Consider the following 16,948-nt stretch of genomic DNA (forward strand, 5'->3'; position numbering starts at 1 on the left):
GGCATATATAAGGGATAATGTAGGGATAATAGAGCGAGGCGGTTGTTATAGCGAATTCAACCCCGACAGGCTTATCAGGACCCCACGCAAAGCGGAGCTTGGTTGTATTCGCCTTTATATACATATCTATGGTATTCGCTATAAGAACCGCCTCGCTCTACATTATCCCGCTTATGAAATTGATGAAATAGCCTGCATGCGTATTTTGGCAACAGAAGTGGTGTTGTTCCCCAGTGGTTTTAATGTGTTAGCAACTCAGTAAGTTTATCAAAACAGTTTCCCAGCATCAAAATGTCTGGTAATTGCGTTTGGTTGCACTAATAATATACTAATACGTATATATGGTCACTTTATATTTGGCCATCTGCTAACGTCTTCTATTCACTCCACTATAGTACACGGATCTGGTAGCTGTGTTGAAAAACTTGATAAAGTCAACTTTTAAATATAACTTTCTCTGTCTGTGTTGCTTCACTACTGATTCTTGCCATACTTCCATTGCCAACATGCGCGTGCATACGTTTCCACGTCATCATTGTGTTCAAACAGTAAAATGGTCTAAGGAATCCCTGTATGTCTGTATATTAGCTGTTAAGGTCAGTGATGGAGAGAGACAGGTTGATGATGACCCTTGCAGTCATATTGATGAGGAGGAGGAAGGAAAGCAGAACAAGAGGAGGAGGAGAATGGAACCAGTACAAAAACAGTGATGGGGCAGTGTGCAGGGCTGGGTAGGCAATCATATTACCCTGCTGGAAAAACCAGCATACCAGCAAGACCAGCATATGTTGTGTTTTGGTGCTGGTATGCTGGTGACCACCAGCTAATCCAGCATCAAACCAGCATAGACCAGCATAATTCCCATGCTGGTTTGATGCTGTTTTTTTTCAGCAGGGTAGGCATATCAATCAATCAAAGCTTTAAGGACACACAAATAGAAAAATACAGCACAATATTACATATTTACATATAGGATAAAATGCAATAGTCCATTTACTAGATTATAACCTGACTAAAGCACAGATTGAATTAAAAAAAGGAATTATTCTTAGTCATATTTATTACTGATGTTCTTCTCATGCATATGTAGCTGTACAATCAGTAAGCAGAGGCAGGGTCCAGCACAGAGGAAGTGGAGCCAGGGAGAGTTGAAAGTGAGTACGTACACACACAATCTCTATTTTATGGGACTGTATTGTAGTTTTTGATTATCTGAGTGGGTATGTGTGAGTAATTGTAACAATTTTATCACTCCAACTGACTGTACACATGACATGCTGGTAGTTAGCAGTATACTGTGACTTATGTGTTCGAGATTAGGTTTTGCTGACCTGGTTGTGTTTAGTGCAGTGGTGACTTGCTTATACAACCTGAGGAGGCAGGTGTTATCCTAAAGTTTCTTTTAGGTCTTCAGCATAATCTGATTCTCTTCAAGTTCATACCATAAAAACACTACTAGAATTAAAATAATTGCAAAAAATCCTGCTCGTGCACCAAGGGCACTCGCGTAAAAGGCCTCTCCATCTTAAAGTCCCGGGCTGAATTTCAGTCCCAGTACCTCCCTGGTGCAATTCCATACACTCTAAAAAAATATTCCGTAAAAAAACGGATAATGTCCTGGCAGAAAATTACCGGTACCTTTTCCGTTATGTTTACAGACATTTCCGTTTATTCAAAAACTGAACATTCTGTAGATTTATAGAACACTTTCCGTAGATTTACAGAACATTTTCCGTAACCTTTAGGGACACTTCAATCTGCCTATGAAACGCAACAATGGTGACAATCAACAACAAAGCTTCATGCCGCAATGCATGCTGGGTACCAGGATTGTAGAAAACTCTCTTAACGTTTACTCTCACCATTGTTGAGATTTGTATCCAAAGTGATGATGTCTCTAAAGCAAAAACCACAGCTGACAGATTTTCAGCCATCTTATTCAAAACTGTGTGTTTTACAGTCTCACTCTTAAACATTTTAGTTCTTTATTCTTATTTTACTATTTCATATTTAAATGTTAGGCAGTAAAACATAAAAACAAATAAGCTTATATGACATCATAGAACATTTTCCTTCCTCAAGCAACAAACAAGTTGTAACTGCTACAAGCAAAAACACTGTTGTAATGCTAAAAGAGCAGAGTCAGCTCTGTGAAGGTCAAGGGACAAAAGCCTAACTAAAGGGAACACTAATCACCATAGTGGTGACTTCAAATGAATCTAAAACAAACACAAAGTGGAGATTTAATGTGATAAATGTTGTGGTAAATATCCATTGGACTTACACGTCACGTCAGAAAGAAGATTTGTCTACTAAATCACATGTGTCGATGCTGGAATAGTTTAACACTTGTATCTTGTTCTGACAGCATTTGTTTAGAAGTTAAACATCATCCATGTTTAGAAAATAACTCTGCAAGCAAGTTGTAATTTTAGGTTTCAAACAGAGATGGGGATAGAGAGCCAAAAGTGAAAGATTGCAGCAGGAGTTGTTGCACCCATAATGCAACATGTTATTAAAAAAACGGATAAATGCCTGTAAAACATAAATACGGAAAATTCCTTCATATTTACACAGTACTTTGTCCGTTTTTTTACGGATTTTTTTTAGAGTGTAGTTTCCTGCATCATCTCTGCTCACAGACTGCAGTATCAGTTTATTACTGAATGATTCTGATAAAGGACTTTTGTTTTTGTACCAGATATATTTTGTGCTGTTTGCAAGGATGCATGTGGTTTTACAAAATAAAACTGCAGAATGTCTCTCAACAACCTCTTCAGGAATCTCAACACTAAGCTCTACAAAGACAACAAACACGGTTTACATATTGAGTTTAAATGTGTGTATATGTGTAGTCTCTGATATCACAATGGTGTTATTGTAGTTTTACTGTACCTGTCACTTTCAGCTGAACTCCAGGATAACCCAAATATTGTTGTTTTCCTATGATTCTGATGCAGTACATATGTTCATCCTCATCTGTTATATTATACAGTTTAAGAAAGAACTTTTGGTTTTTATCCAGAAAGTACTTAACTCTGCCTTTAAATTTTGGATCTTCAGACAGATCGGGCGTCTTCTCATCTTTTACTGGATCTATGATCCAAAATATCTTGGTTATATTGAGACCATCAGGATATTTGAAACGGCCGGACAGAAGTGTGGTGGAGCCCTTCAGGGCACATTTTACTCTGCTTGAGTATTTCACTGTCCCGGTTTGGCTAAACATTCCTGAAAAAAAACATGAAAGGAATCCAAACAAATTTAGGAGCATGGATTATAAAGGTATTTAAGTTTTTACAAATGTCTGTTTGTATACCCAGCTAGAAATAAAAAGTTCCAAGAACGCTCCCCGAAAGTTCCCAAATGCTCCCAAAAACATTCTGCCAACGTCAAAAGCGGCCAGCCTCTTCCAAGTTCCAGGAACGTTTCTGTCGTCTGAACGTTAGAGTAATTTTACATTTTACCATTTTTAAACGTTATGACAATGTCATGTTTTAATGTTCACACAATGTTTAAAACAACAGCTGTTTATTATATTGACTTGTTTAATTGTTATGTTAATGATAGAGAAGCATTTTATAATTTTACAAAACATTATTTCTGTATCCAGCAAATACATTGCTGCAGAAAACACTTACTAGGTTTAGATGTTGATGTTTGTTTCATTTTAAGTCACCCTTATTGTGATTAGTGTTTGTTTTAGTTGGTCTCTTGACACTTGACTTTTTCCTTGCTATTTTTTTCCTGGTTGTGTTAACTTTGTGTTAATGCACCACATTTGTTATGAACATGCCAAGTTAATCGTGTTATTCTGTGGTTGTTGGTACATAATGGTAAAGATCATCACCCAATTCATTTACCAATCAAAAGTTCATTTTCTGTCAAAAATGTAAATGAGATCCAGCACCTTCACAGCAGTTTGTCATCAAGGAGAACTACAAACTTTGGACAAAAATGTCTGCTGTATAATTGGGAAGAATCAGAGTATGAATCTCAATCATGGTGACAATTAAATGAAAAACTTCATGCTGCAATGCATGCTGGGTATTAACAAATTACAAACCTCATTCAGGACTCCCAGCATGCACTGCAGCATGGATAAATAAGGATTTTTTAACAATTTTAATTGTCACCATGGTTGAGATTCATAGTCTGATTCTTGATGTTTGGGCATCCCAACTATACAGCGGATATTTTTTGTCCAAAGTTTCTAAAACTCCTTAATGACAAACTGCTGTGAAAGTGTTGGATCTAATATACATTATTGGCAGAAAATAAACTTTTGATTAGTAAATGAATTAGGTGATGATGTTTACCATTATGTAACAACAACCACAGAAATACACTAATAACTTGTCATAACAAATGTGGTGCATTAACACAAAGTTAACACAACCAGGAAAAAAATAAGTAGGCAAAAAGTCAAGTGTCAAGAGACCAACTAAAACAAACACGAATCACAATAAGGGTGACTTAAAATGAAACAAAACATCAACATCTAAACCTAATAAGTGAATTGAGTTTTCTACAGCAATATATTTACTGAACATTCAGAAATAATCAGTGCTTTAAGTGGGCCGGAACGCCCCGGTACTCAGTACCGACACTTCTAAAAATAGCTCTTGAGCGTACCACCACCTCTACGTGCGCCCAGAACGTGCTTTTAGCGTACCGGAACGCTCATCTGTTTAAAAATCAGAGGTTTAATTTAATCATTTGGCTGCGCTGCCGCTTTTCAGAGCGCCCTTAATGTACGCTTCCTAATTCGTTCCACCGAGAGCAGAGACTACATTACCCATACACCCTTGCGTTTACAAGTTAAAAGCGCATGCGTCCTTCAGTCAGTGTCAACGTGCTCTGGAGAGGTGTCTGTTTGTGTGTGAAACGCGCAACCATAGCTGCTCGGTTAAAATGAAAATACAATGAACACGTAATATGCCCTCCTTGTTTTAGACTCTGAGTAGTAAAAGAACGCCGTCAGAATCAGAGGACTCGCTGACATCCCACCAAGCCAGAATGATAGCTGCAGGTCAGACGCAAGCCTTGTAGGTACGTGATAATCTCCGCTGTCAGTTTGGTTCCCCTCGCCGCAACTTCGGATTTCCTCAGGCGATGTGCAGAAAACATTCTTGATATTGTAATATACATTTAGTTTAATTGCTAAACTAAAAGTAAACGAAATTTCAATGAATTTGAACGACGTGCACAGTAGTTTTACCACCCGCAAAATGGAAAACAATGGGACAAAATAAATGACTTTAATAAGAGTTTCAAATGGCCAGTATTTTGTTATTCTTGACCCCATAGACATGGTCTTGGTGTCATTTTAAAGTTTTTTTTTCAAGCTTTTTCTATCTGAACCACTAGTTTTAGCATTTAACCATGCTGAAAATTTTACTCGCGTATCTACCTTTTGCACATTTTATTTATGTTCAAAAACTCTTTCTACAGTAGCTCTTTCTAATGGTATTTTTTCAAAATCCTTTTGCAGATTTTATTTATGTTCAGTAGCTATTTCTAGCTCAAGCAAATCCACAAATTTATAAAAGGATTAATTATTTTTTACAAGGTCGTCTGTTGACTGCTAAATATAAAACCCCTTCAATATAGGAGTCGAGTCAGCAAAAAAAAAAAAAATAGAGTACCGGCACCTCTTTTGGGCCACTTAAAGCACTGGAAATAATGTTTTATAAAATAATAAAATGCAATGTTTCTCTATCATTTACATAACAATCAAACAAGTAAATATAATAAACAGCTGTTGTTTTAAACATTGTGTGAACATTAAAACATGACATTGTCATAACGTTTAAAAATGGTAAAATGTAACATAACTCTAACGTTCAGACAACAGAAACGTTCCTAGAACTTAAAAAAAACTGGCTGCTTTTAACGTTGGCAGAATGTTTTTGGGAACATTCGGGAACTTTCAGGGAACGTTCTTAGAACTTTTTATTTCTAGCTGGGTACACTGTATAAAAAATGCTGGGTTATTTTTCAACCCAGTGTTGGCTCAAAAAGGGTAGAGCCCAAATTAACTCAGAAAATGTTCATATTTAACCCAACAAAACAACACAGAATCTAGGCTAAAACAATCCAGTATAGGTTTAATTTAAACCCAGCAGGGTTAGGTTCATCCATTTTTACCAATGCTGGGTTAAAAATAACCCAGTTTTATCAAAATTATTTGAATTATTTTAAAGGTCAACTATGCAGCTTTTAGTGGCATGTAGCATTGAGAATGTGAATTGCAACAGTCCATCCCTCATCCCACTCTTTCAAAGCGCATACACAAGCTTACACGGTAGCATCCTCAGGATAAACATGTCGTCGTCTGACAACATATAGTGACAAAACGCTATCTATAGAACAGTTTGTTCGTTTAGGGCAACTGTAGAAACAGGACTTCCATGTAAGGCAGGGGTAAGGCTGGTCCTGAAAGGCCACTGTCCTGCAAAGTTTAGTTCCAACCCTAATTAAACACACCTGAAAAATCCAATTAAATTATTCAGGATTACTTGGAAGGAAATGCAGGTGCGTTTGATAAGGGTTGAAACTAAACTCAGGTGTGTTTGATTGGAGCTAAACGCTGCAGAGACACCGGCCCTCCAGGACCAAGATTTATGACCCCCTATGTACATAGATAAAAATGGCTCATTACATGTTGGGGGTAATAAAGAAAGCTATGCTGGGATGTTCTTAACCCAACCAGGAGTTGAAACAACCCACCATTGCATTGAAACAACCCAGCATAAGTTCATTTATTAACCTATCATGTGTTTTGTCCAATATTTACACAGCATTTGGTTAAAAACCCAGCAGAATTAGAGAGTAAGGAAATAAAAACAAGATAATTAATTGTGTAAGGTCTTTATAATATTGTATTTTATATTGCATTTCTGTCAAGAGATTCTTCTAAAACTTACAAAAAGCATCTTTAAAGCTTGTGACAGCAAAAAGACATTAGATTAAGGTTCACTGTAAAAAAGTTTTACGTAATTTTAACTTGTGTTTAAATGTGAAGTTCATTATTTTAATCAATTTGAATTGCTTATTTTAGTTACAGGAACTCACCACTAGCCAACAAGTTTTCAGTCTTACCTGGCATCACAAGCAGACAGATTAGAGAGAAAAGAGCAAACATTCTGTAAGACATTAAGATTTTAAATTACAGAAATATAATAGAGGTTTATTTGCATGACTAAAGTTAACTTAGTTCAAGAATATTTATTATTGTAATTACAAACTGAATAATGTATTCAAATCATAAAGTAAATAGTTTTAGTAACCCACAAATTTATATGGATGGTCTACAATCTATGATTATATATAACAACAAATATAATATTTATTTATAATGTTTATTAAGTTGTAGTCTGACCTTGCTTTTTCGTCGTCTTTTCTGCTTAGTTTTACTGCCTGCAGCGGAGAAGTTTGTCTGACAAGTCAAATTCTTCAAATGCTAAAGCAGATCTTCAGAGCGAGACTTTTCTTATTTCACATGCATCTGTGTGTGTGCGCGTATGTGTGTGTGTGTGTGTGTGTGTGTGTGTGTGTGTGTCAAATATAAACTACAAATGACCTTTACATGATCCCATTTTTTCCATCTTCCTCATTTTCTTTTTTAAAATCTAGGCTGAGGGACTTTCAGTAGGTCTATGACTATAGCTTTTCCTTTACATCATAATTCTGTACGAAGCATAAATACACAGTAAATTACTAAATGTGACAAAAAATACCCAGCAAATTCTTTTCACATCGTGCATATTTCTCTAACAATCTAGAAAAAATGTCCAAAACAATCAAATTTAAAGGATGATAATGGAAGAATTGTTTGTTTTATATTCCCACATCACTCCACGTGTCAATGTTTATCACAGATCTGGGGCCTCATTTATAAAAAGTGCGTAAGCACAGATTTGATTGTAAGTGTGCGTACACAAAAATCCACGGCAAAGTCCATATTTATAAAAACTGTCTTTGACATGGAAAACTGCTTAGCGCCACGTCAGGGTCTGAGCAGACGTACGCACTTTTGCTTGTCTGATTGCTGCAGGTTTTTGGAAATATAAGCCATTCTTGTTCTTTGAAATTGGGTTTAAACATTGACAAGCGCTCTTTTATATGTCTATGACATTAGGCATCGTTTAAAGGCGGAGGTCTGAAACTGCTCAGCTGCGCCCACAAGGTCAAGTTCATTTGCAATTTATAGATTTAAAAAGGGGTACATGCGTTTTCTGCGCGTACGTTCAGTTTATGAATCACACGTACACATTTTTGTTAAATGATCGTAAGATCAAATGTAGGATGTTTTTTACGCAGAATTTTATAAATGAGGCCCCAGAACTTTGGACAGCACCTTCAATTTGTCTCCATCTAGAGGCAGACAGATGTAACTACACACACTTAAGGAGCAACAGGTCACTTTACTTAGGGATTTTTAATCACTGTTAAATTACATATTATAATAATCTAAATGCATATAATAAATTAAGATAATTGAATTTCTACATTAACTTTTATGTAATTAATATTGAACACGTTATTTTTAGCTAATTTACTAAATTACCATGTAAAAATGAAGACTCTCTAAATATAGTGTAACCAAACGTAATGTGCGAATGAAAAACAACCACAGTTCAAAAAAGGTATAAGGTGGGAAAGCAGACAAGTTCTGCAAAGTTTAAACACACCTGAAGCAGCTAATCAATGTCTTCAAGATTATAAAGTCTTTACGGAGTTGATGTGTTTTTAACGTAGGAGTTAAACTAAGCTGAGGGGTATTGCACAAAAGCAAGATAAGGGATTAAGCTGGGATTTTCCAGTTATCCTGGCTGAATTTAGCCCTGCTCGGTTGCATGAAGGGAGGCTAAATTCATCTTGATGAAGTTACTATGGAGATTTACTCTTTGCAGCTAGCCTGCTCCAGAGCAGGCTAACAACCAGGCTAAGATTAATCCTAGTGATTAATTCAATTCAAAGAACTTTATTAATCCCGGGGGGACATTGCTTTCATGTTAAAATTATAGAAAAGAAAGAAATGAAAAAAAAGAAAAGAAATAAAAACATAATTATATGCCCATCAATGATTTAAAAATTAATAGATAAGAAATGTAAAAAAATTAATTGAATTAAATGAATTTTCCTAGCACTTACAAAGAAAAGTTATAAAGCCTAATGACCACAGGTGTAAAGGATCTTCTAAAATGCTCAGTTAGGGTTAGGACTTCTCTGGTCGGCCAGCATCCTATGTAGTGGGTGAAAGGGATTGCTCAGAATTGAATTTAGTTTTGAGAGTATTCTTCTTTCAGCCACAACATGAACAGAGTCCAGCTCTATAGGCTACCATGTACAGAGCCAGCCCCTCTTATTAATTTGTCCAGTTTATTTCTGTCCACCACCTTCATACCAATTCCCCAACAGACCACTGCATAAAAAATGATGCTAAACACCACAGACTCATAAAACATCCACAGCATGGTATAGCAGACTATACCATTTCAGATTAATCGGCTAGTTCCTCTTTCAATCCTAGTAGATGTTCATGTGTTTTAGTCACTTCATGATCCTGCATTAAAATACTAGATATACTGTAATTTATCTAAGTATGCATACTGTTATTTTAGTGTTATTATGAAGACTGCTGTCAGGGGTTTGATGAATATATTTATTAATACAGTTGTTGAAATAAGAAATGGCAGATGAAGTTGAAAGGCGGTTTTAATTAAGTACATATGTAGACTAGCATTAAGGCATGAGAAATATCTGACTGAGAGGTACAGATTCTCAGGTGAAGAAATGTCAGTCTAGCACTGAAATCACTTCTACAAGATTGCAAGTAACATAAACAGATTAGTCCATAAAGTGTTACATTAGGGCAGTAGAACATGCATTATTTTCTGTTACAGCTTTCCCTGTTGTCATTGGATGCAGTGGACTGCACCCACCCCTGTGCCAGATATCTTTAATGTTAAAATTGTGATGAATGGTCCAAATTATTATGCACATGCTATTTTATTTAATAAAGTTAGTAAGTTTACAAATTGTATTTTAATCTCAATAGTTATATGACAGTGTGCATGTTATTCTAATTAAATACATAATTTGACATATTTAAAATGTCAAAAGATACTTTATTACTTAAAAAATATGCAAATTATGCTTTTCCAAATTATTATGCAAAATGCACTTTATCAAAATTCAGTGTGTTAAAATGATCCACAAAACATATCTGTCAAATCTGCTGCATGGACACATAATTAAAAACACACTGTAAATCAAATAATATATTTAACATATAGGTTACATATTCATATATGAGCATATTTTTGACATGACTTTAACTCTCCCATTCATTAAACTTGTAAGTCTATAGTTTCTGTCTTTATTTCACTTGAAGATGCTAGTATTACATCCCAGAGTTTATGTTTGAATATGAATTATAGTGCTGTCCACCTCACAGATCTTTCATATATTGATGCTCTATAGAGAGGTCAGAGGATAGTATTCATACTGTACCTTAATTTTTTTCTTATTTCATGCCCATATGAAAAAAGTCAGTGCTGCTTTTTTGGAGCATGCAATAATGAAGTATCCTGCATGAAAGTAAATTAATTTCAGAAGACATGATTCATTTTTTCCCATGCCCATCTACATATCTTCCAGATGTCCTTTTGGCCCCCTCAAGGGACTTACCATCTTACTTCCCAATAGTCCAGTCCAAACCAGCCTTGTTTGAACATGGTGGCTATTCACCAACAATCCAGAATATACTATTCAGTGTTTTATAGCATGTCAATGAACACAACTGTTTGAAAACTTTATGAAGCTCACAGTAAATGTAGTATTTTTGAAAACTTTAGTTTGGGGGTGGGGTTGAAATCCACTTGTATGCACTGAAGGATCCCATATTGAGGGCTTTTTAGCATGTTTGCTTTTTAGCAGTGGCATTTTTATTGTTGCCTTTTCCTAATATTTTCCTTAAAAAAATTCTTCATTTGGTCAAATCCTGTACATAAATCTTATAATAATTCAATGATTTCTGTTTAGTTTCACCAAATATAAATTGTTATAGGAAATAAATAGCTTTTTTAAGATAATGCACACTTTTTTTGCATCAAATACTGTAGATACACATAGTAGTAGTTAAGTGTTTGCAGTTTCATGATGAATTTTTATGAGTTTTATCAATTTTTGCATCAGTGATTCTGTGATCGATCCCGTGGTCTGTTTAAGAATTCCGTGAACGTGCACTTATCCTAGCTAGCTACACCTGGCTTGACATAGCTGCACGTTCTCATCCTGGCTTAGCAATCGTGCAACAGACTTAGCCAGGATGGGCTGATTAAACTAGGTCAAGCTGGGCCTTTTCTGTTATCCTGGCTTTCTTAATTCTACTTTTGTGCAATACCCCCCAGGACTGTGGCTCTCTAGGACCGAACTTGCGTACCTCTGGCTTATGAGTTAACACACATCAGCACATGGGACAGCTTCTCATCTTTGCACCTCTGCTGTGTTTAAGACTCACTAAACTGACACGCCACCTACAGACAGCTGAATATAACTACATGAACACAAAAAGGTCTGCAAATAAGATTTATGTTCAGAACCACATGTAGAGAGATCAGAGACTCGAATTAAAATCAATATAAGAAACATTTAAAAATTAAAAGACACAGATAAGCTCATTTTGGTGTGTTTGTTTGGGGTTGCAGATGAACATGAAATTGCAAAAGCCCAAAATAACTTTTGTGTGGGTTACTTTAAAATGGATGTACAAAACTGTATGTGTGTACAAGATCTTGCACATACTTCCTGACTATATTCCAGTTAACACCATTATATAATTTCATATCATACCGATAATTAACATGTATAGAGGAAACTACAGCTATTTAGATCATATTCAGCAATATGCTTTATTAGAGAAAAAAATAAAAAATATGATCATCATTTTGACTTCCCATTGAGAGTTTTTTACATTATATCAACAAGAGAACAATCTTTAAAAACATCTTATGTTTGTTTATGCCAAATAAATAAACACCTGCCGAAATAAACAAAATACTTAAATGACAAGTTAAAATAAGATTTGTTAATAAATATCTTTATGCTTTTATTTATTTTTTTAAATACAGTTACTCTACTGTTGAGTTAATAATATTCAGCACCTCAGACCTGACACCTTTTTTTTATAAGTCACAGTATTTTATTTCTAGAGTAGATGATATGAATCTGAATTTCACCAAGTTGCTGCTAGCACTTGCTGTTACAAGGCCTTAACTATAAACCACTTTACTATTCGCTAAAAACAAACATCCAGTGTTTAATGTAGGCATTATATCTTCTGTCCTCTCCAGCTGTTATTGATGGCAGAACTGTGTGCTTCTTGGTTTATCTGTTATCCGTGGGTTTCCTCACATTCTAGAAAACAAAGTAAAAATAAACATCACAAAGCATAAAATTATAAACTTTACATGAGGACCAAAACCTAACAAGAACCTTTGCGTAACTCACATTCAGTGTGTCATAATCAGCACTCATGGTCTTGGGGTCAAGGGTCATGTAAATCCCCTCAGAAGACTCCATCTGAGACAAATGAGAACATACAGCAGGAGAATCTCTCACCGTTCTGTGGTGCTGTAGATTTGTGTTGTTTTGAACGTCTGATGTCGCTCTTTTCCTGTGAAACAAAAAAATAATAATTTATAAAGACATCAATTTTTCTAGTCAATGTCTGCATGACATCATTCTGCACTTTAGCTTTTCATTAAACATCAGACTCTGAGGTCAACACTATAGGCTATTTTAAAACTTCCTGTTTCAACAGAAATTACATCAATCATCAAACCAACTTGCAATTTACATGTCAGTGAATATTTAAATCCTCACCTTCTGATACAGATCCCTATAACAACCAATAGTATCACAGATACAGATGTGAAGTTGACTCCCGCTTTACTCACAGCCACCTGCAGGTTGTTTCCTTTTATCGTGTAGAAGAGAAGACATAATACATATAATGTTATGATATAAACTCTAAAACAGTTAAGAGCTGTTCGAGATCAGTCACAAATTCTCACTATAGTTAAATTGAATCTTGAGTTCTGCAGATTATTTTACCTGTAAGAATCATCAGTGTGAAATCTGGAGATTTCAGCTGTTCATCTCCTCTCACGGCACAGCTGTAGTTTCCTTCATCATCTCTGCTCACAGACTGCAGGATCAGTTTATTACTACTGAATGATTCTGATAAAGGACTTTTGTTTTTATACCAGGTAAAGTTTGTGCTGATTGTGAGGTTGCATGTGGTTTTACAAAATAAAACTGTAGAATTTCCCTCATTGTAAACCTCAACCCTGAGCTCTACAAAGACAAAAAAAATCAAGTTCAATATTGAGTTTAAATGTGTGTATATATACAGGTAGATACTGTAGATTTACTGTACCTGTCACTTTCAGCTTAATTCCAGGACGACCCAAATATTTTTCATTTTCTACATTTGTCACAATTTTCATGTAGTACATATGTTCATCCTCATCTGTTATATTACTCAGTTTGAGAATGAAGTTTTGTTTCTTATCCAGAATGTACTTAACTCTGCCTTTATATTCTGGATCTTCAGACAGATCGGGCGTCTCCTCAACGTTTACTGGATCTATGGTCCAAAATATCTTGGTTATATTGTGACCATCAGGATATGTGAAATTGCTGAACAGAAGTGTGGTTGAGCCCTTCAGGGCACATTTTACTCTGTTTATATATTTTACCGTCCAGTTTTGGCTACACATTCCTGAAAAACATGAAATGGATCCAAACTAATTTCAGTATGGATTATAAAGGTATTTAGGTTTTTTTAAATGTATGTTTGTATGTCTCTAAAAAATGCTGGGTTATTTTCAACCCAGTGTTTGATCCAATAGCGTTGAGCCCAAATGAACCAAGAACATTTTTATATTTGATCAAACAAAACAACCCAGAAATTTGGTTTAAATGATCCAGTATAGTTAAATTAAAAATATTATTTTAATTATTTTAAAGGTCCATTGTGTAGCTTTTAGTGGCATCTAGTGGTGAGATTGTGAATTGCAAACAACTGCTCAGTCCACAGCTCACCCCTTCCTTTCAAAATGCATACACTATGTACGGTAGCTGCCACAGGACAAACATGTCGTTGTCTGAGACAACAAAGGCCCTGTCCCAAATGGCACACTGCAGACTTGTGGACTTCCTCAGAGTGCACACTTTGATGACATCATGCAGTGCAGACCCTAGGGACGCTTGACGCGAGTCCAAGAGGGTGCACTGAAGTTGTATTTTGGGACAGACTTGAGCGTCACGCCAGAAATAGGAAGAGAAGTTGCCCATCAGTGTGAACTCCTCCCTTCTGTCTTCTGAATGGTTTGATTTCTCTTTCGCAATGACTTCTGGGTTGATAAAGTGCACGAAGCCTGCTGGAGTGAGGGCTTCGCCAAAGGCCGCATCAAGGGTTCAAAGGGGGCGCTGATAAGCACACTTCGGAACGTAAAAATGACAGATAACACCCTACGGACTCGTAGACTAAGCAAGCACACACAATTTAAGGCCACGAGACAGACAGTCCACATGAAGCGCGCCATTTGGGACAGGGCCAAAGTGACAAAAGGCTATCTATAGAACAGTTTGTCCATTTAGATCTTTATACATCAGTAATAAAGTTATGTATTTCATATCGCATTTCTGTCAAGAGATCCTAAAACTTACACAAAGCATATTTAAAGCTTGTGACAGTAAAATGTAAAAATTAGATTAAGGTTCACTGTAAAAAGATTTACTGCCTCGAATTGCTTTTATACGTTATTTTAACTTACTATTTTTAATGTGTAAATGTGAGGTTCATTATTTTAACAATAAATTTAAATTGCTTATTTTAGTTACAGGAACTCACCATTAGTCAAAATGTTCAAGTTTTCAGTCTTACCTGGGATCACAAGCAGACAGATTAGAGAGAAAAGAGCAAACATTCTGTAAGACATTAAGATTTTAAATTACAGAAATGTAATAGAGGTTTATTTGCATGATTTTTAGTAAATGTAGTACATGACTAAAAGGTAAATAGTTTTAGTTACTCATGCAATGTTCATACATTTATAAGGATTGTCTACATATTTCTATGAAATCCATGATTATAACAACAAATATAATAGTTATTGATACTGTATTTAGCATATTCATGAAGTTGAATAGGCTAATATAAAAGTCATAAAAGTGTAAAATATTAAGAGCTTTAGTCTTACCTTGCTTTATTGTAGTCTTCTGTGTTCAGTTGTTTTATTGTCTGCAACAGAGAAGTTTATCTGACACATCCAATATCTCGATACTTCCTCTTGTCTGCTTCTCTGCTTCTACTAAAACGCTAAAGGGGATCTTCAGAGCGGGACTTTTCTTTCTAAGTTCACATATAAAAAATACATATATATTCAACTGGGTGACTCAAATCTTACAGAAATATTAGTGACTGTTTATGATTCTACAGGATACAGAACATTTCTGCATCATTCCATCTATTTTTTATCTTCCTCATTTAAAGAAAAATCTGTTGCTTGTCATGACAAGACTTGAGGCCACGCAATATTCAGAAGGTCTAAAATAAGTTGCTTGTAACTATCACAAGTTCTCTTTTACATCATGATTCTGTAAGAAGCATAAATATAAATACACAGTAAATGACTAAATGTGACAACAATCAACCCACGAAATTCTTTTCACAGTGTGCATATATTTCTCTAACACCCGAGAGAAGAAATTGTCCAAAACATTAAATGTAGAGGATGATAATGGGAGAATTGCTTGTTTTATATTCCCACATCAATCAACATGTCGATCAGGCCCATCCCCAAGGGGGGGCATTGTATTGTATGGTCAAACTTATCATTTAAAGGGACACTACACTTTTTTTTAAATATGCTTATTTTCCAACTTCCCTAGGTCCATCCATTCAGCAATTCATTCAGCTGATATCCGGGTCCGGCACTACCACTTTTAGCATAGATTAGCATAATCCATTGAATCTGATTAGACCATTAACATTGTGCTAAAAAATAACCAAAGAGTTTCTATATTTTTCTTGACCCTTCTGTAGTTTTCGTGTACTAAGACCGACGGAAAATTAAAAGTTGCAAGAGAGTGAACTCCATTCAAACTCCTCGTGGAAGGACTTTCAAATCTGAGGAACAGGAAATTCATATTTATTGTAAACTATATTAACTCTTTCATACTAAATGATATGATACTGTATCAGAATTTTATAATTAAGTACGATTTTTTATGTTTCCTTATAAAAGCTTTGTACCTGTATAAATAAAGGCCCCTGGAGTATACCCAATTCTTTATCAGATGGCATGGGGTATACCCACTTCTAAATATTAACAAATAATATCAATTTCATAATGATCCTTCATATAAAATAATTTCTTAACAGTTTTTTTATAATCTGGAGAACCTTATTTCACCGCAAACAACATTTTGTGAAAGTTTTTTATGAAACCATTTAGCCAAAAATGGTTTATGAAGCACCTTTATTTTCCATTCCAGACAATAAACAATAAACTGATATAGTTACTAAAAATAAAATGCATGCTATAAAAACATTTTTATGTGCCGTACTTGTTATCCAAAAACTTGTAAAATAATTATTATCTATTAAAAAGGTACAAAACATTATGCAATACTGTGCAACTATTATGCTCATTTGCATATATTTGAAGTCTTTACAAAGTACTTTCAGAGTTGTTTCAATATTTAAAAAGATGTCAAACATAAAAGATCACATAAAAAACTTTTAAACCCCATATCAAAATAATGCTCTTACCTGTTTCACTGGAAACCAATTAAAAAATGGCATTGTGTTTATCAACCTTTGACCAGTTTGTGGTTAACAGCTCTTATTTTAAGATGTGGTGATGCA

General features: G+C 35.1%; 1 protein-coding gene across 1 annotated transcript; it reads right to left on the reverse strand.

Moving 5' to 3' along the window:
- Window positions 1–11,813: 11,813 nt before the first annotated feature.
- On the reverse strand, window positions 11,814–16,636 carry LOC129443913 (uncharacterized). Its single transcript, XM_055204169.2, has 7 exons — window positions 15,279–16,636; window positions 14,963–15,006; window positions 13,451–13,795; window positions 13,126–13,368; window positions 12,895–12,988; window positions 12,520–12,685; window positions 11,814–12,426 (listed from the first exon to the last, which is right to left on the reverse strand). The coding sequence occupies exons 2-7, from the start codon at window positions 15,003–15,005 to the stop codon at window positions 12,397–12,399; spliced, it is 921 nt and encodes a 306-aa protein (XP_055060144.2). The 5' UTR covers window position 15,006; window positions 15,279–16,636; the 3' UTR covers window positions 11,814–12,396.
- Window positions 16,637–16,948: the final 312 nt, after the last annotated feature.

The sequence above is a fragment of the Misgurnus anguillicaudatus genome, chromosome 3, assembly GCF_027580225.2.
Source record: "Misgurnus anguillicaudatus chromosome 3, ASM2758022v2, whole genome shotgun sequence".
Taxonomy (NCBI): Eukaryota; Metazoa; Chordata; class Actinopteri; order Cypriniformes; family Cobitidae; genus Misgurnus; species Misgurnus anguillicaudatus.

Excerpts from the sequence above, each read along its gene's own strand:
- LOC129443913 (XM_055204169.2), bottom strand. The coding sequence starts at position 15,005 with ATGTTTGCTCTTTTCTCTCTAATCTGTCTGCTTGTGATCCCAG. Across the intron at positions 13,796-14,962 it reads CTGTCTGCTTGTGATCCCAG|GAATGTGTAGCCAAAACTGG; the intron begins GTAAGACTGAAA and ends CATGTTTTTCAG. Across the intron at positions 12,427-12,519 it reads CTGATTATGACACACTGAAT|AATGTGAGGAAACCCACGGA; the intron begins GTGAGTTACGCA and ends TTTGTTTTCTAG.